General features: G+C 45.5%; 2 protein-coding genes across 19 annotated transcripts in view; one reads left to right on the top strand and one right to left on the bottom strand.

Moving 5' to 3' along the window:
• The window catches only part of ABI2 (abl interactor 2), a 70,966-nt gene extending 64,469 nt beyond the window's left edge, over window positions 1-6,497 (top strand). For all 18 annotated transcript variants that reach the window (XM_041124011.1, XM_041124010.1, XM_041124013.1 and 15 more), the window contains one exon: window positions 261-6,497. In XM_041124011.1, the coding sequence (XP_040979945.1) occupies window positions 261-436 (176 nt within the window). In that variant the 3' untranslated portion in view covers window positions 437-6,497. The remainder of the gene's footprint in view (window positions 1-260) is intronic.
• Window positions 6,498-7,203: 706 nt separating this feature from the next.
• RAPH1 (Ras association (RalGDS/AF-6) and pleckstrin homology domains 1) overlaps window positions 7,204-19,668 on the bottom strand; it is a 100,263-nt gene continuing 87,798 nt past the window's right edge. Inside the window, 3 exon segments of the mRNA XM_041124006.1 lie at window positions 7,204-14,726; window positions 14,728-14,916; window positions 14,918-15,391. Coding sequence (XP_040979940.1) covers window positions 13,407-14,726; window positions 14,728-14,916; window positions 14,918-15,391 — 1,983 coding nt within the window. The 3' untranslated portion in view covers window positions 7,204-13,406.

Here is a 19,668-nt window from a genome sequence, read left to right as displayed (position 1 = left end):
GTAAACTTTTCCTCTGGTGGGTCTGGAAATAGTAAGAATAGAAGAGTTAAAGTAGTCCTGGCTCATGAGCTTCACAGCACGAGCTCTTACAAAGGGGATTGGAAGAAACTGCCCCTCTCAGCAGGTCATTCTGCAAACATAGAGGTGAGGTAGTGCAGTTCTCTGAGATGCCTCAAACGTGGAGAACTTTGTATGAGGTAGGTTGATTTTCCTCCTCCACCCTGTACCTCTCCTAACAGTCATGCTCTGTTCTTTCCTAGTGGTGGCAATCTATGACTACACGAAGGACAAAGAAGATGAGCTCTCCTTTCAGGAAGGTGCCATCATTTATGTCATCAAGAAAAATGATGACGGCTGGTATGAGGGGGTCATGAATGGAGTGACGGGGCTCTTCCCAGGGAACTATGTGGAGTCAATCATGCATTACTCGGAGTGAAGACTAGAGGACAGAACACTGCATCTCCTGCTGCAGGAGCTGTCAGGGCTTCCCAGTTCTCCAACAGCCTCTGGGGCCCCATCCAGTGTAACTGAATGAAGGATAATTGTAACAACCACTCTTTTGGGTTTGGTCCCCCCCCCCCCCCCCCTTATAAAACAATAGTGATTTGAGTTGTTTGAACAAATGGCTCTTCCGGCTGCCAGCAGAGGCTATCCTGAGCCATCTGAAGTTGAATTAAGCTGACCCATTCAGATGTAACAAACTCGAGTAGCTGATACTTTACTCGAATTCTGACTTCTTCTGACAGGCTTTGGGATCTGTCTCAGGAATCCTGTGTGCCCTTGTGGTACTACCCTTGGCAGCAGTGCCTGGCGCTTGGGATGTCCTGGATGCTTGCAGTGAAGGGTTACTGGCCAGCGGACACCCCTCCTGTTTCTACACTACACTCCTGTGCAGCTGGAAGAACAGATGTGTGCTAGCTACACTGGGATTTCTACACAGAGCTGTCCCTGTAACTGACTTCCAGATAGTTGGATACATCTTTAGCATAAACACTTCTGCAGCTGCTCTGCACATGTAGGCTGACCACAGGGGCACACAGAGCTGGCTTTCATTCACTCACCTTTCAGTTTAGACAATTAAGATGGCTGCAGCCCAGAGGACCCCCACTCCCATTTCCTCATCTTTTGAACACCACAGATTTGTTTTGTGTTCTGCACTGATGTAAATGTGCCCCTCTCCGCAGTGAGCTGGTTTAAACAGAACTCACAGGTGCCATTGATGGTGAAGGCAAAACAAAGTTTACAGGTCCTCCTGGGGTCTGAGGATAAACTCTAGGGGCTGTGATCTAAGGTTCAAGTCTACTCACGCCTGCTTGCACTAGAGAAACTTACCCCCAGCTTTAGTCTTATGCACAATATAACCTTAAAAATTCAATCAGGTATTGTAAATTGGCTATTTTGTACTGGATGACTAGATTTGCATATGTACTGAGAGCCCTGTGCAGAGGCAGGACAAACGGCAATTGTCGTCTTCATGTCTGTTGCCAAAATCTCTTCAGTGGAAGTAAAAAGGGCTGTTGTGCCTACTGGTTTCCCATGGAAATCCAAGCAGTAACTAGTAGTAGTCCTAGCTCTTCCCCCAGCCCTCTCCATTGTTTATTATAAAGAAATAGATATTTTGAGCTGTACTGGGGGATCTGGGGTGGAGTAATACCAAGTGAAGGCTCTGTAGCCCCCTGTGTTGATAGTTTGCTTTTTAATCTAGTCTCAGTTAAAAATGCTGCTCAGTGATTCTGCCTAGCAGATCAGTGTAAAGTGATGGCTGTACTAGTCTGCCCTTAGGTAGGACTAAATGTTATCTTTGGGTAAATGTCATGCATTAACAGAGTGAACTGATTAAACCTCCTGTTGTAGTCCTGTTAGCCTGCAAATTGAGCTGACCCCTGTATTGTGAGAGCCTCCTGGGCCAGGGCATCTTCCCAGACAACTTTTGTCTGTCACCTGGCCGGGTTCCAGCTGGTACCAACAGTAGCTTTTCAAAGGCAAGACAATGCTGCAGCTGTCTTCTGAGGCCCATGTGTAAAACAGAGCAGCGCACAAGAGAGCACTACCGGGGCTGGGTTTGTGACGGTATTGACAACGGTACAGGTAATTGACCCAATCCCCTTGCTTGGTAATTGGTGCAATATCAGGATGGAGATGCGGGTTTGGTGCAAACCTGGGCAGGGAGGTGCCATAGCTGCTCAAGGGAGATGAAAGAGGAGACAAACAGGTGAGGTGGGTTTGTGGGATACGGATGAATGTGATCACCCACTGTGAGCTTGCGGAAGAGTGCATTAACTCATGTGACGGAGTATAAGGAACTAGTTTGGTTGAAGCCTACAGGAGGTACAACTTTGAAGAAACTGGTGCGAAGATAAGTTACTTTCTCCCCTGCTCAATCCACAGCTCTGTCACCAAGACACGGTTGTCTTCTTTCTGGAAGCTGACAGCATTACTGTTTGGGATGAGTGTTAACCAGAACAGATACTCTTCTACCTTCCTCTGGGAAAATGTTGGTCTCGCAGCAAGACTAACAGAAGCAGTTGTGTTTGGTTCCCTCAGCCCATCATTTCTCTGGGAGCAAGCCTAGAAAAAACACTGGTTGTGCAGTCACTGGCATGACCATTTCTAGTGTCATAGGGCAGGTCTACACTTTTTTGCACAGGGAGGTGGTGCTTGCAGCCCAGCTAGTGGCCTGGGTGATCGAACAGCAGGATGCACAAGCCTTTGGTGCGCACAGGGTGGCTTTGTTTTCTGGGACTATCAGAGCTTTCCTGGGTTTTTCTTGCCCTGGGTATGTTTGTGGTAAAGACTGAGCACAGGGTGCTCAAATGCATCAAGTTATGGCAGCTTAGTGAGCTAGTAAATGAGAGCCGAACCTCTCTGCCTGTGCACCCATGCTCCAGCTGGGAGGTCATGCATTAGTGAAATGTGTAAGAGCATGCGCTTGAATACTTCTGACAGGCGGGTGGGGATTGTGTGTGATACACACCCATGTCCTTAATCTTCATTCAGCTGGTTGTTCATCTTGCAAGTTTTCTGTGTTGCGAGAGCAGAGCAGTATGAACTCTGGGAAGTGCTGAATGCTTGCCAGAGCTCAGTACAGAAGATGAGGCTGCAAAACCTTGGAAGTGGAATGCATGAAGCTCCTTTAAAGAACTGGCTCTGGTCTTATGGGCCAGGGGTTAGTTTGGTCCCTGCTGATAGCACGTGGAATTATTTATACTGCAAGAGCTGCTGTGGATGGAATTTTTGGATCACCTCCTGCTGGTTTTTATGCTTTATTATGCAGTACTGATGTAAAGAAATTTGTTGAGTTTTATGCATATTTTTTATTTTGTACAGATTTTAATTTTGTGGCTCATTTGGGGATGATGTGATGTAATAGTCATGGACAAGGCCAAGGTAAACAGTCTTTGTATATTAATGTTACATAGATTGCATGCTAGTGAAGTCAGTGAGGGTTGTGTTTCCAGTTTTGTCCCATGTACTTCTCCTTCTCCAAAACCTACTCCTCCCACCCCTTTTTAATTTACATGTTTACTTTAAAAGGGGTGGAGAATGGGGCTGGGAAGAAACACCTCAGTATTTCAAGTAGGTGCACAACATCTCTTCACTGAGTTCTGCTGCCACAGCTGAAGGTGTTCAGCATCACAGGCTGTTGAATCAGCAGTGTGTATGCATGAGAGAGAGGTGGGGGAAGGAGACACTCCAGAATAGCCCAGAGAGTGCTGCTGTACGGCCAGAATGAGTACGTTTCTCCCTTTGTGAGAGCTGTCTTAGCCCAGCCAGCTGTTTTCACTGTGCACAGAAATCAGTCAGGATCCTCTAGTGGTGTAGTTTTGCCTTGGTTTGCTGTATCAGAGATTTCTTCCTTGCTTTTGGCCCCAGCTACAAAGCTATTAACTACAGCTGCCTCTCTACCATGTGCCTGTGTGAGAAGAGGTCCAACCAAGTCTGTCCCCATCTAGTGCCGAAGCACTATTTTGGTGCCTTCCAGCCTAAGAGAGGTGGCTGAGGTTGCATGTGTCTCACCCATCTCCCCCTGCCTCCTTTCTCTCTCTCTCCCCCCCCCCCCCCCCAGCATGATAGATTGATGTTGTTTATCTCGCTGGCTGTTGCAGCAGAGGGCTGAGAGGGGCAGGAGGGGCCAGCAGCAAATTTTGTGCTTGAGGATCCTGATGGTGTGCCTGAAGACTTGCTGCCTTGACTGGTGAGACACAGGCAGACACTGATGCGCTGGAGAGCCATTGGTCTCATTGGAGGATAAGAAAGAGGTGCGGCATGACTCTGGGGTAGATGGCAGAGCTTGGTGTGTGTTACCAGGAGGCTGACCACATTCCTGGGACTTGGCCTGTCCTTGTGATTAGTTGAGTTGGGTGTTCCTGAAAGTGACTGGAGATTGCTGCTGGTTTGAACCACAGCTCCCCAGTGGTCTGTGGCTGGGTGGCTTACCAGTGGGTGCCAGGAAGGCTTAGACCCAGCTAGTTCTTGCTAGAGCAGTTTGTTCTCCTTTCACAGCTCCTGGCCTTTTCTTTCTTTACTGCCGAGGGTTCTTGGTGACAGCCAAAGATGACACTGGCAGCAATGCAGCTTCTGAAAAGTGGCACTTTTATCTAAGGTGTTTCAGTTGATCATGAAAAGAAAGCGAGGCAGCAGCAGGACTGATGTGTCTTTTCTAGCAGAGAGTAGGCTGCCTGCCTGGTGTGTACTTGCGTGTTGTTGACTAGAGGTGCAGGAGGGTTGCACACTGATAGAAACTGTTGTGCTTCTGTGGCGTCTCCCACCTCTGCTTGATGGTGATTTATATGCTGTGCTCTTCCCAGCAACTTCCACCACTTTCTCGCAAGCGCTGCAGATGTGCCTCTCTGCTGGAAATGAGCACTCTTTTTATTAGTTGTATCTCTGGGCTTCAGGCATAAGGCAAAACCAAAACTTTCCTGTTTTTCCTGTCTGGAAAGGATGGGACTTTGTGCGGGTTAGTAACCTGGGAGCATTTACAGGGCTTCTCCTCCCAGAGGTGGGACAGAACATCTTGCAAAACAGTTAGCATCTGTATTCTCTGCAGGGCAACTTGTTGGAAGCTGCTAGAGGATGCTCTTGGAAAGACCGTGGTGCTGTGGCTCCTACTGAGACTGGTACTTGCATTGGGAGTATAGAGTCACTGACTGAGCACAGCAGCATTTCAGGAAGCATTACAAACCCCGTGCAGAGACTTCAGTTCCTATGTATGTCGACAACGGTGTCAGTGAGAAACATACAGCAGTGTTGCATTCACTAAGGCAAGTATTTACAACCTTAATCTCTAGAGACTGTGGTGGTATAAACTGAGCAGTAGCGGTAGATGATGGGCTATAGCTGATGGGGCACCACTTGCAAGAATTCACTGTGCTTACAGGTATATTCACCTTCCCTACCTTTTGGCATCTCTCAGTATTAGGCACTGCCACATTTTGTGGATAAAATGGTATTTACGCAGAGGTCAGAATAGTGCAAGAAGGGAACAGTTTGTGGTGTTTTGTTTGGGGTTTTGGTTTTTTTGTTTTTCCCAGTAGCTGAAGTCAGTGTGTAGTAACAGTCCTATCGATCTACTTTTGATTTTGAAACTGCAAGAATAGTGGGACCCCCACGTCATGTCCATGGGAAGGTTGCTGAAAGCTTGATGTGGCCAAGGTTTGCCATCTACTGTTACAAAGAATAATTCACAGACCATGCTGTTCTGCTGCTTTTGTTCAAAACAAAACAAAACAAAACAAACCCACCCATGTATTGTGTGCAACCTCCTGCCCATGCAGGAAGTGTTTTTTCTTTGGTACTCTAGACACAGTAGTTTTATTAGCACCTTTGCTTATTACAAAACAGCGAAGTCAGCAGCAGCCTGTTGTCGAGAGGTAAGCCTACACCCAGCATCCTGCTGAACACCGACGTGGTGACTCTGCTGAAATGCGTGCAGTACATTTGTTCCTGTTTCTCTTAAAACGTCAGAAGAATCCTACCACTATTGACTAATGAGGAAGAGCTGTGTACAAATTCATTTCCATTACAGCGCCTTGGTAAAGTGCTGACATGTCTGAGATTTTTTTGTAAAGAACAAGTGCTTCTTTTCACATTTGAAAAAGCGTCTTTTGCAACTTGCATGGACAAGTAATTTCTATGAATTCTCTGGAAATGTCAGTGTCTAACATGGATTTTGTCCATGCACTTTTTTCTGAAAGCAGATACCCCCACCCCCCCCCCCACCTTTGGTTTGCAGTCAGAGGAGAAGCACACAGTGCTTTTGCTTTTGGCACTGCTGAATGCAGTGGATGAGTGCAGAGCCCACTGTAACTGACCCAGCCCGCAGGACTCTGGGGAGCTGTATGCCGCCAGTAACATTTTATTGTGTGTGCCATTTGAACCACCTTCCAGTGAGTGCAAAACCCAATTTTTAAATTTTTTTAATTGTACTTGGAATTAACTGTTGCTGTGTACTAAACCCTCTTGTTACAAGCCCTAAATAAAAAGAACAAAGCACACACTCTGTGTTCGGTGAGCGTGCCACTGCTGCGTCACGTTCCTTGTCTTTGGTTACAGACTTTTCAAAACAGTGAGGACAGGGAGAGTTGCTTGTGTATGCAGGAGCCCTGTCCCAGAGGAGCTCTGAGCACAGCACTACCCACAGCAAAGGTATGATTGCTGGCATCCAGCCTGCTGCCTTCAGCAGCTCCTCTCCACTTCAGTATGACTACTCCTTTCCTGTAACCACCAATGTAACGCCTCAAATCTCGGCTGTAAAAGCTGATGACTGATGCAGGGCCAGCCTGCCAGCGTACCCCAGGAGGAGGCAAACAGAGCTGAAGTCCCTACAGTGGGCCCCAGAGAGGGGCTGCAGCAACACTTACCAGCCATCAGCTGTTCTTGCGTGAGCAGAGCTGTACGGGACTCTGCACACCTGAGGGAGGAGGCAGATGGAAAAGGTGAGCCTTCACACTGGGGTCCTCTTTAGACCTGTAACTGGCGTGCACCATGTTACTGGTACAGCCAGCTCTGACCCGCTGGAAAGAACTGTGCAAAGGAACAATAAAAAGCAATTTATTGAGAGTGAGCACATAAATGGTAACCTGTAGGTCATCAGATGATATCTGATCCCTACAGAGGGAACCACTGATGCCCTGAGAACACAATGTGGGTTCTGAACTCATGAAAAAGGAAAATGGCAAGACAGAGCATTAAAACAGATTATTAAATTTAACTACATCTTTATTGAATTGTGCATATTCCATTGTATAATGATCTATATTGGGTACTCTATAATGTAGTATTTCTTTTGTCCTCTCCCATGCTTAAAAAAGTATATTTATACATATATTTATATATATTTATAATATGGCAAAGCTCCCCCCAACCTGAAGCTATCAGTCTAAAAGAGCTTTGATTTTTCTTTTTGGAAAGGGAAGAAGAGGGGAGGCAATCCCATTGAAAGATAAAATGTGCAATTTTCTTTTTAAAGCAGTAAACATGAATGTATTTACAGCACTCAGCACAAGTTTGCTGCACAGACAAATCATCATTGCAATGACACTTTTTTCTTACATTTGCATCCCCAGTATTATACAGAATATCACCAGTGGCTGCTAACAATTAGTGTAAGCCATAGGACAAACTGCTGCTCCAGTTAATTTCTGGTCCACTGCAGTCCACTAGAAGGAGACCTAAGATTTGCAATTGCAACTTGTGACAAAGCATTTAGTTTTCCTTTTAGAAGTACAAGCTTTATAGTGCTGCACCACATCAGCAGCAGGGAGCCTTGGGCACAGGTTCTTTGCTAAACTGGCCTTTGCCCCCGCCCCTTGCAGGTGTGTAGCCAGTTACCAGCGTTGGTTAAAGGCAATAGGTGCACAACATCTAACAGTGACAGCCCTGTTCTCTTGCTAAACCGCTGCTGCACATCAGCAGCACCTGGCAACTCAGCCTCAGGAGAGGCTGGTGCAAGCACATCTGTGTACCTGGAATTTAGCTCTGAATGCATCTTTGGCATCTTGGGGAAGGTGGGAGGAAACTATTTTCCACTGTAGGGAACAGTTGGTTCAATTCCTAAGTCTCCTAAAAGACAAGTTGCCTTTAAGCATTTAAATAAGGGGGGGGGTGGGGGTGCTGTCCAAAATCTGTTACTCGAGTTCCTTCTCACTCAAATCCCTGCCGTGGGGGATTGTGTGTATAGCACTAGTTCCTGTTCCTCCCGTTCTTCCAACTTCTCTAGCTCTCTTCGCCAAAGATACACGCTTCTGACTCACAGAGAGCTCACCAAGTCCTCGCCCTGTTGAGTGCCTCAGAGCACCAAATAGCCATCAACCCCAGTCACTATTTTTCCCATGTTAGTGGCAATTACTTTAATTTACATTGTGAGGCATAAGCATGATGTTGTCACCTCATTTACAGTTCAGTGCCTTAAACTTTTCAAAACTAGACAAAGCCTCTGACTCACTGGATCACAGTATTAGTGAGCGCTGACCCCTGCAACTTAACACTGGTTTCATCAGTCTTCATGGGCGTTTTTTTAATTGAAGGAGAAAAAGAATTGAGAAAGGAAAATTACTTAACTTTAGACCAACTGACAATTCCAAAATAAAAGCTTAAATCCCACCAGAACATTACAAAAACATCTAAGAGAAACTATCCCCTGTAGTGTTAAATCCTCTCTGGTTTGGAGTCTGCCCCAATTGTGCGAGGGAATGCAAAGCTAAACACCAGGAGCCACAAACGGACTTTGGGAAAACATCTCCCCCAAAGAAGTAAGACTCCCCTCGCCTCCAAATGAGGAGCACTGTTTGCACAAGTACATAATCTACACCTTAACAATGAAAAAAGGAAAAAAAAAAAACCAACCCAAACTCACATGTTCTGGCTGCATCTACACTACTTTCCATCAGGAATTTATATTGTTTTCCTGGAGTGCAACTGATTTTAATGTGACTGTATTTGAAATAATACTCATAGTAAAATCCACTTATTCAAAATAAGATTGTAAGAAACAAGTTTACCTGCAATGGGGCCACTGAAGTAAAAGAATTTAGTTCTATACAGTTTTCTGTAATAAGCAGAAAATTTCTCTTTTGCCCTTCTGCTGTTGAAATGGCACTTTTGGTTCCTTTAACTGTGGAAAAAATAATTTTAACTCAGAGAAAAACTGGCCACACTTTTATCTCTGAGCTGACTTGAGTTATCTGGTTGCCTAAGGGCGCAGAAAGAAGAAATTAGAAAACCTTTAAAATGTGCAAGTCCAGAACAGTAAATCTTAAAATGCACTTGAAAAAACTGCTCCCTCTCCCATCAGACCTGAAACCAAAGTGATCCAGGTACCTTCACTTTTTCTCACTGATGTGTCAGTCACTGCTGCCCTGCAGGAAACCGCAGAGTAAGTTCAGGAGAGGAGCTCTTTGGCTTTGAGGTCACGCACCAAGTCAGAGCAAGCAGTGGTGGTTTGCCACAGGAGGAAACCACTGCACAGGGTGAAGCAGGAGCTTTCCTCTTCCGTAGAAAATAATAGGATTATTTTATGGTGAGACTTGTGCCTAACGTCCTCCCCCAACCACAGGTTTTGAAAGACTAGACAGACCCCCCAGCATATCCACCTCAAACATATTACCTATGGGTTGTTTAGAACCCGTGGGTTTTTTTGTTTTTAAAATAATTTCTCCTCTAAGATTACTGCTGATGTAAGAGCCTAGTTTCCCCTTCCAAAGCAGCTCCCCGAGACCTGAATTACAATGAAAGTGTTCAAGAAGACTACCTCCCTGCTTTCTACACCTGTGCTGCATGCACAGAGAAACCTGGCTGAACAGGGGGGACTCTTCTGCTCACAGAGGCAGATGTTACTGCTGCATGGCAGAGGGGAAATGAAGCCCAAATCTGGAACAGATTAACAAATGCAGCTGTATGCTCTCAGCTGCCCCTGCAGCAGTGGGGCTTTCCCCAACACCCACCTTAGCAAGTGTCAAAGGCCATACGCTTCATCGTGTAACACAACTACAGCTGTACTCTTTAATATTTTAGGATGGAAGCATCCGCTACCTTTGGGTCCAGAGTATGAAACCTCAGCTCTCACATGCTCCTTTTAATAGTGCCAAAAGGATTACAGCCCATGTTTGTAGCTTCTTGCCGTGTATCTGAGATCTGGCCCCTTTGTTTTCTGATTTAAATAGATACAATGGTGCTACTATGAGACCAGTGCGCACAGTGGAAAATAACTTACTTGCAAATAAGGCATAAATATTTACTGTCACAAAACCAGTAAATATACTGGAAAAGCAAGTTACAGTGAGGGGTCTCATAAGCTGAAAAGGCAGCCAGGTTGTCTGAACCACACTGTAGCCAAATTTCAGTTCTCAACTGAGAGACAGCAAGCTGCAGCCACTCACTGTATTTCTGTATCACTACTGGCTTAGGAAGTATGTAAGTTGTAACAAGAAGGAATACAGGGTGCCACCTTTGCTGACGCTCATTCTTTTTGCTGCAAACTTAAGAGAGAAAAGTCCTGCCTCCCAGCAAGCTGTGTAGCAGCCTGCAGTAGGAAGCATGGATTCATTGTCTAGGGAGAGATACTAGGTAAACAAATTTGAGCACAGGAAAATGAGAACAAAGCTCAAATGCCTCTGAAGAAATTGCACTCAAACCACTGCTCTGCCGAGTCCAAAGCCCAGAGGTACCCGCACTGAATGAACAAAAGAAAAAGGGCTGGAACTGACACACACCAGTGGAGCTGTCTTGGGGGAAAAGAAAAACAGACAGGGCAAGCAGATTCCCTGACTCCTGTCATCTGGGAGCACACGCTGCATCAGCCCAGATCCATCCTGCCAGGGAGTAGGAGAATGCGTCCACTTACCTATCGTCAGTAACAGCTGGGGAGTTACGACTGTATCTGCACACCTTTTGCTCCACTGGTGGGTATGAGCCCCAGGAGCTGCATACAGTACAAAGCAGCAGGAGGACCAATGTTGAAAATTACAGCACCCATGAATTGCAGTATAGCTTAACAACCTTCCTGTGAAGTTATTCGCCAGCTACACTGAGCATGCTTAAAATCAACAATGCAAATGCTTTTAAGGACACTTTATAAGCACAAAAATAGTAGAAACAAAACTTTGTGAACAATTTGAAAGATACAAAAAAGTGCCTTTCCATAGCAGTGCTTTAAAAATGCACACAATGGTATATACTCTTATTGCTCAAAAAAACTAGTCTGAAATATTAAAACAATTTCCAGAGGTGCTGAAAAAGATTTTTAAAAAATCATATGAAACAGGTCAGCAGAGACAGCACCATTAATTTTTCTCTTTTTGTGATGCACTTATTTAAAACTATATAGTTATAGATGTGTCATTTCCCCCCTCTAATTAGCAAAGCTTTTTTCCTATTCATAAATTATTCACAAAGACATTTATTTTATTATTTGGATTTTTTAAAAAAACTTTATAAAAAAAAGAGGAATGGGGGACTGTCAACGATATTTCTTAAATCTATCAGCCTGAATTACTCTCATGAGAGATTAGTTTACATCTTTTGTACATGCTTGAGGATACTGTCAGGTCAAGCTACTTCCTTTGTTTCATTCTTTGGGGGAAGGAAAGCATTTAGTATTTGCTTTTGGAGAAAAGGTAAACAAAGAGTAAAATCATTTGCCCTCCGAGCCTTGACAGTATCCCCATGGTGATGAGGGAAGTTCTAACAACCGAGGATGGGGTAGGTACAGTCCAAGTATTTCAGCTACTTTACAAAGGTTGTGTACCACTACCCTGTAATGAACATGCATGATACATAGGACCACTTAGGCTAACTACGCTACCTTATCACAACCTCCGAATACGTGGGTAAGACCGTACAATCAAGCTACTGAAGTGCAAGAAAAAGGACTCTTAGTACTCGATCTGGTGATTGACTGGCAAACAAAAAACCCAAAGCAAATGCAATAGTCTATTTCCTACTGATATGGGCCCTTAAATTAAATTATTAGCAAATGCTATTGCCTCTCAAGGTTGAGGTTTTTTCCAGTCTTCTCCCTTGACTGCTAGAAGTGCCAACTTTGGAATTAACAGGTTTATGCATTGGTTGCAGTCTCTGGCGGGTCAAAGAAAAGAGAGAGAATTCCCATCACGCTTGGCCTGAAATTACCACTCCCTTCTCTCTTTCTAGAAGGTTTAGAAAGTTTCCTGACAGTTTCTAATGAATTACAAACAATACTTTCTTTAAATGTTTCTAGACACTTGTTTTTGTAAAGATAATACAATCTTATCAGGCACAGACAAGGTGAGACTGTATGCTGTATATGCTTGTGCGAGAACATAACACTCTCTACAGAAACCTACCTGTTCATTCAGGGAAAGAATTAGACGTACAAATGATGTATCGGCGTGGGTCAGCCTTGTGGGTCGGCATCGATTGTAGGAGTGCTGGCAGCTTTCAGAAGGGGTTAACACAAATATATTCGTCTTGAGCCACAGAAACAAATGATTGAGCCTACTATAAAGTTAGAATGCATAATGGATTGGAATAATATATATTTATCCTACTTACTGCATGGACAAATAACTTTGAAATAATTCGTAGCAGTGTATATTTTTAAACTATTTGGAAGGGAGGGGGAGGCTCTTTATAGTATAAATATATTTCACTCCAGCCCACTATATATAAAAATCTATTTTCTTCCTCAGAACATACTCATTTTCAGTAGTATTATGACCAGAATGTTTTGGTATGTTGCATCTGTACTTTTCAATCAATGGACAATGTACATTGTTACTGTTCCTAGCAGAACACCTCAGCTCTGCACCATTTACCCACCACAAACTGCCAAGAGATTTGTGGGGTTTTTTGTTTGTTTGTTTTTTCTTCCTTTCTTTAAAGTGCCCCCTGTATCTTCATCTTTGTGGTAAGATTTGACTAGTTACAGAGTCCGATTCCAAATAATATAGTGACTGAAACAATAAATACGGTTCTACAAAAACATTCTGGTTATCTTCTATAATTGCGACGAAATATATCACAATATATTATATACCTACACTTATAATACATGCACAAACATGTCTCACGTGGACAGACACTACAAAAAAATTATCTCCCCCCTCCCCTAAATGCAGAAAAAGTAAGAAAATGGGGTTTTGGTCCGATCCATATGAAGGGTAAAAGAAATTGAAAGGATAAGTCAATGCCTCTCTACCCACCTTTCCCAATAAAATATCAACACCCCCAAGTCCCCAGCTTTTTTGGCCTAGCCATGAAAGGGGAATGTCTTTACATTTAGCCTTAGCTGCAGTTTGAGATCACCTCTTTTGATGGGGCTACCTATCATCCATGTCCCCACATTCTCTCCAAGTGCGCAGGATCACGGGTTGGCTGATCACGGAGCAGCCCACAAGTCACGGAGAGCACCAGCCCCTGGGGACTGACTACCAGTCCCGCGACAGCTTGGTGTTCTGATCCCTTTTGGGAGGTGCAGGGGGTGGCCCCCTCCGTAACGTTGCATAGCCGGATATATGACTGCCCCCAAAGCTGCTCGTCTTCTGCTGGTCAGCCAGCAGCTCTGGTGGAGGCGGAGGCAGGGCCATGTCGTCCATGGTGGCTGTGGGCTCGGTTCTGGACATCCGCGCGGAGGAGAGGGAGCCATGCCGGGTGATGGATTTCCGCTGCAGCGTCCGGTTGAGGTCTGCCAGGAATCCTGGCTGAACGCTAAGGCTGGACTTGGGTGAAGTGGGCACTTGTGGGCCAGCTGACCCTGGTGGCTCTGCGACCTCCGCCTGCGTCAGTCGAGTGCTGTCGTTCCGCTTGGGACGAGTGGGTGGTGGGGCTTTTTTCACAGATGGTTTTGACCATGCCTGAGGCTGAGGGTTGACAACAGCGACTTTTGGGGAGGTGCTGCCTGAAAATACTGATGGGATCTCAACTGGCGGGAGAGGAAGATCTATTTCAGGTGGCGGCGGTGGAAAGTCTGAATCAGACGGTGGTGAAGGGAATTCGACCACAGGTTCCTTCCCAGACACAGCCGGAGCAGGAGCCTTGGCCGGGATCCCTCCTTGCGGAAGGACAATGGGCAGGCTCACCCCAGAAAGGTTGAGCTTTCCTGGCTTTGGAGGGGCTGCAGGAGGCGATGACTCCTTGGAAGGAGACCCTGACGGCTCTGGTGGGTGTGCAAATTTGCTGACAAGGCGGTCCACTGAAGGTCTCTTGGACTCATGGTACTCAGTGGAGCTGGTGGACTTGATGCTGGAGTTTCGCTGAGGTGTTGGAGGTGGTTTCTTCCCTCCGGGGCTTGATGTCTTGCTGGTCTTTTTGACTGGAGACCCTGATTTGTCAGGGGGGGGAGAACCTGCAGAGGAAGCTGGGGAAGGAGGTGGAGGAGGAAACACTAAGCTGCTCTCTGGTGGAGGAGGGGGGAAATCGGGTGAGGGAGCGGAAGCCGGCTGCCATTTGGGCTTTGCCTTCACTGCTGGAGGCGACTGTGGAGCCACGCTCAGCGGAAGGGGTTTCAGAGGCTGGGGCTCAGCGGCGGGTGGGGTGGGAGGAGGTGGGAACTGGCTAACTATCTGTTTCACCACAGACGGCACCGGGGACTGCGGGGATGGAGGCGGCTTCACAGAGAAACTCTGCTGCTTTGGGAACGTTGGCGGGGGAGTGGGGCCAGGAGGGGCTGGCGGCAGCGGAGGCACCTGGGGAGAGCTGACGCTTGGTTGTTTCTTTATTGCAAGGGGCAAGGGAGCTGGCACAGGGGGGGGCGACGTGCGTGACCCCTGGCGATGCTGCCTTCCCACTAGGCTGCGGGGGGAGAGCTGCCATGACAGGCTTTGGGGGTGCCTGGGGTGGTGGTGGGGCAGGCACAGGAGGAGGAGGTGGTGGCAACGAAGAGGTGGCAGTGGCAGTGGCCTGGCTTATATTTGGTTGAACCTGATGGATTTTGGGGGGGCGGTGGCGGCGGTGTGAACTGTGGCACAGAAGGGGCACAGGGTGCCGGCTTCAGCTGCGCCATGGCCGAGCCCGGCGTGGGGGGAGGCGGTGGGGGCGGGGGAGGCGGCATGACCCCGTTGGGGGGCACCAGTATCTGAGGCTTTCCCAAGGGTGGGGGGGGGGGGGGGGCCTGCTGTGCAGCAGGAGCTTTGGAAAAAGGCCCGCCATGCTGGGCAGCGTTCTGCAGCCTGGTGATGGTGCTGTACTTGACGAACATGGTGGCGGACGAGCCCGCGGATGGGGCAGCCTGGCTGGGGAGGGGGGGTGGGGGTGGGGGGAGGGGGGGGGGCGGGGGGAGGGGGGGGGGCGGGGGAGGCGGCGGGGGCAGCGGGGGGGTCGGCTGCGATGCTGTGTAGGGGGTCCCCACTTTTGTCTGTGCGGACACAGGAGGTGCGGCAGGCATGAAGGGCCGACCTGCAGGCTCCATTCGGGCCTATTGGGAAGGGATTTTTAGTGGAAGTGGAAAGGGAGAAAAAGAAAAAGACAGAGAGGGAGGGAGGGAGACAAAGAGATTATAAAGTCAAGGTCTAAATGTGCCTATCATTAAAAATTAAGTGGCAGATTACAGCATGCAGGAAGTATTAGCAAAACAATGCAGCAAGAGACAATTCCATACACTGACAAGGCTGGACCATGCACAGTCTGACCGGGCAGGCAGGGAGGGGAGCTGGCAAGAATCAGCGGAGCCAGGTCTACTCCAAGCTAGGCTGAATGTCAGGGAGAAAATACACCAGCTTTGTCACTTCTGTGGGGCAGGCACTTGCACCCAGTGAGAATTGCTGGTCCTCCTCTGGGCAAGTATAATGACCCAAAGAGAGCACTCCCCAGAGCACCACAGGCCATGACAGAGGACATCGGGCAGAGCAAGAGACTCTGCAGACATCTCCTCAGTGCAGTAAGACTAGGGTTAAACCATACATGGCCTCCCAGAGCATCTGTCAAGCCTTTACATCGGTTAGCTCAGGCCTTATACTGTTCAGTGTTACAAAATGCAGAAATCCTGAACTGCTCTAAAACATGTGAAGAGCAAGCTTCATGCAGGAATACTACTGACAGCCTTCCACTCCACATGCTCTGATATCCAAGACTGGTAAGGAAAAAAAATGAGGAAAAAGAGGGAGAACTGAGGTTTCCTAGGAAAATTTCCCCAGAAGGAAATGTTTAGATATCTGCAAAAGAAAGTTAGCTTGGGAAAGAAAAGCCATACATGCTACTATTATGTTAAGCAGAAAAAGAAAGGAAAGACAGGGAAAAGCTGACTAAGGGAAGGAAGGAGCAATGGGAAAGCAGCAGGCGATGTTTTAGTCTACTCGTCAGGTTTTGCTCAAGTTAAATTGTTTCTCTAAAACTGCAAGCCTACATTCCTGTTAAAAATTAAAAAGATAATTGCATTACTCAAGTTTATAAACATCCTCCTAGTACAAAGTGGTTTGGCTACAAGCCAAGTTGTGAATTTCACAGTGAACAGCATAGAAACATGCATTAGAAAAGCAACACCAAGATGGCAACTGACCACGCTGGGTACCTATACTTCATTAGTAGATACTTTGCCATGTTAGCCCAATTATGCTCATCTGCACTGTATGAGCAGGTTTGCATATTGCCTTGTTCTAAACACAGGTGCACAGAGTTTCTATATGCGCAGAACACCACCAAAAGGATTAGAGAGTCAGAAACAACAAACAGTGATTTACAACACACATGGGGTGTGCCTCTACCTGTCACATTAGGTCTGGAAGTCAAGAGCATAAGAGTTCTGGAGCTAAATCAAGGTGTTCACATAACAAAACAGGAGAGAAATCTTGATCTCTTGCAAGTGTTAGTCTGTAAATTACCATTCTCCCAATCACCCAGGTTAATGAATTTTCAAGTAGCACCACCTGACCTTAATTGTGCCCTGTATAAGGCACCACCTGTTTGCTGACCTTAGCTGTGCTGAGCTTCACTTTTGACACCTGAGACAGCAAAAGGCAACAGGAAAAATAAAAGCAGCATAAAACAGAGAGGGAGACCAAGGCATAACAGAACAGCTATCCCTTAATGGCAACACCTTGGAGAATCCTGAATTTGTCACTTAAAGCACACACAGTGAGCACGCATTTTGATGCCTGTTGTAGCATCCCATTTGAAATAACATGTTCAAAATCTAACAAGCAAAATGAGACATAATGCGATCTTCACTGCCTATCTTTGAAGAATGTGAACAGACAAATAAAGTATTCTTTGGGCAAACAGCAATCTTTCAAAATAGGAAGTGGACAGATTACCTGCATTTTGGGAAATGTGGGGTTTTTAATCTTAGATATATTTGAAACAGAGAGGAATTTTCCTCATATCCATTGAAGACAGTCATTTTCACAGTGAGCAAATTAAGCACTCAGGACAGGGAAAAGAATATTGTGCATCTCAGGACGGTGAGCTCCTCCCATCTCCACAGATTCAGATTAAATTTCCACAACCAGAAACATATTCATTGATACTTTGTTTATAGAAGAACCTTGAAACAGATCATTGTCCTTGTTCATCCTTATAACTATATGATGTCTTTCTGTGTATCCTGAAGAATTACCTATTGCATACTAACAATTCAGATTTGTAACATGCATCTTCATGACTATCTGAACTCTCAGAAATGCTATAAAAAGAATAGTATCCATTTTTTTAAATAACAACTGTGCTTTTTTTTTTTAGCTGTTTTTCCTAAGAAAATAAGCCTTTGCAATTTAACTCTTTGCCATCTCTTTTCCTATGCCAGTTGCTTTTGGATTGGCTAGCAAATTTCAGTCAAATATGACAGACTGCGAGAAATCTCAATATATTTTCAACTTCAAGAAATTGTTGTGAAGTTACTGGCACCTGATAAATGAGGGAAAAGCAGACATAACTCACCCATTTTTAACTTGTTGAGCAGTTAGCCACTGGCCAACCTGTACAACATCCTGGCTGGCTGGCCAGCCTCAATGTCATCTCCCTGCTGAGCCAAAGCATGCTCTCTTCTGCCCTGCTTGCTGAGGGGGATGAGACAAGCATAACAAGGGGGGAGAGAGCTGTTGCAGAAGGGGAAGGGACATGCTGGACAATTCTCCATTAATTCTGCCACTTGCAGCAACCTGCCCATATGAACTTCTTAAGCCAGGTTTGTCACTGGAGCACTGTAGAATAACTACCTCTGAAATAACTGTTTGGAGACTAATCTGCCTAAACCAGCATGTCTCAGTATCACTGCAACTGCAACTGCAACTACCTTTTAATATAAATTACAATTTTTTCAACACTGTTGTTTCCTTTCTTGCCACTCAGTTTAACATTTTGCACTGCCAATCTAATTTATTAGTTATTTAAGTTCCTTGGGCCAGATCTGTACAGGATAAAAAAACCCACGTACTGTAGTTTCGCTGAAGGTAAATTTGTCACCAATCTAATCAGAATTTTTTAACGTGGCTTTGAATTGTAATTTTACATGGTTCATTTTCTTTGGATTCTTTGGAAGTTTTAAGGCAATCCATTCACCTGTGTTAGACATGAGGAAGAGAAATATACCTTTTATTGGACTTGTGCATAGAAAGGAATTCAAATTGATGAAATCCTGAAACATGGATGGCCCTCAACAGGGAGCAGTCTGAATATTTTATTTTTAAAATGTCTTTAATCAGATAACATAAAAATTCTTGGGGTTTACTTAAATGAGCAATTGCGAACAGCACTATGGACTTGATAAAAACAACAGTGGCCCCATTGTGGTAAACTTCAAACTCTTCTCTAAAAGCTCACAGACAGTGTAACAGCAAGATTTTCACATTAAAACCAAAACTTTAGGGAACAGTAACATTGCAGTTCTCATACCAGTACTCCTTCACCTCTGTCCGATACATGCCAGACAGACTCAAGTGCCCTATCTTTTGCACCTACCCTGCTCCTGCAGAAACGATGTACCCTGTGCACATATACAAGCCATCTGCTGATGAACATGCAGCAGGTGTTGCACTCATGCAGTTCAAAGATTTGGATCACAATTTAGCAAGCTACATTCCTGGGCTGAGTACTACACTACTATTAGAATCAGACAATTTCCAAGCCAGCAGGCACTGAAGAAAAGTTATGAATCCCAAAGAATGCAGTCATGTCAGTTTTCACATTGTGCTACATGTGCTTTCTTATTTGAAAATGTGATATTATGTCTTATTTTTAGTTATTTATCTAATGCACCAATGTCAGATGTAGTGACCCATGGGTTTAGTTTTAAGAAACTTGCTTCTCTAGCTTGAACCTGGGGTCTGGGGAAAATTCAACATTGACAGGAGTGAAGATAGCTTCCCATAGCATCCTGCCAACATACTTCCACACGTAACTGCTGCAGTTAGTACTGACATCATGGCTGTTCAGGAACCTGGAAATTCCTTTGAGCCTGACAACAAGCCAGATTAAGTGGCAATTCTGCTGTGTTTGGAAGTGTTCCCCAGGAACTACACCAGTCAACTATGACAAAAAGGACAGAAAACTAACGAAACCACAACAGACCTGAGCCCCAGGCTTCAAGGGGTTAAAATCTTTTGTAACTCTCTACCAGTAACAGGAGATACCAAATCTGCCTTGGTCCACAACTGCTTTCAATTTTAATATTTCTGCTTTGACCATATCTATGGTTACTGCTTCCATTTCCACTGAATATAATAGGAAACATTCGAGTAAAAACTACTGGAGTACTTAAAC

This window comes from Aquila chrysaetos, chromosome 6, assembly GCF_900496995.4.
Source record: "Aquila chrysaetos chrysaetos chromosome 6, bAquChr1.4, whole genome shotgun sequence".
Lineage (NCBI taxonomy): Eukaryota > Metazoa > Chordata > Aves > Accipitriformes > Accipitridae > Aquila > Aquila chrysaetos.
This window is presented reverse-complemented; position numbering and strand designations above follow the sequence as displayed.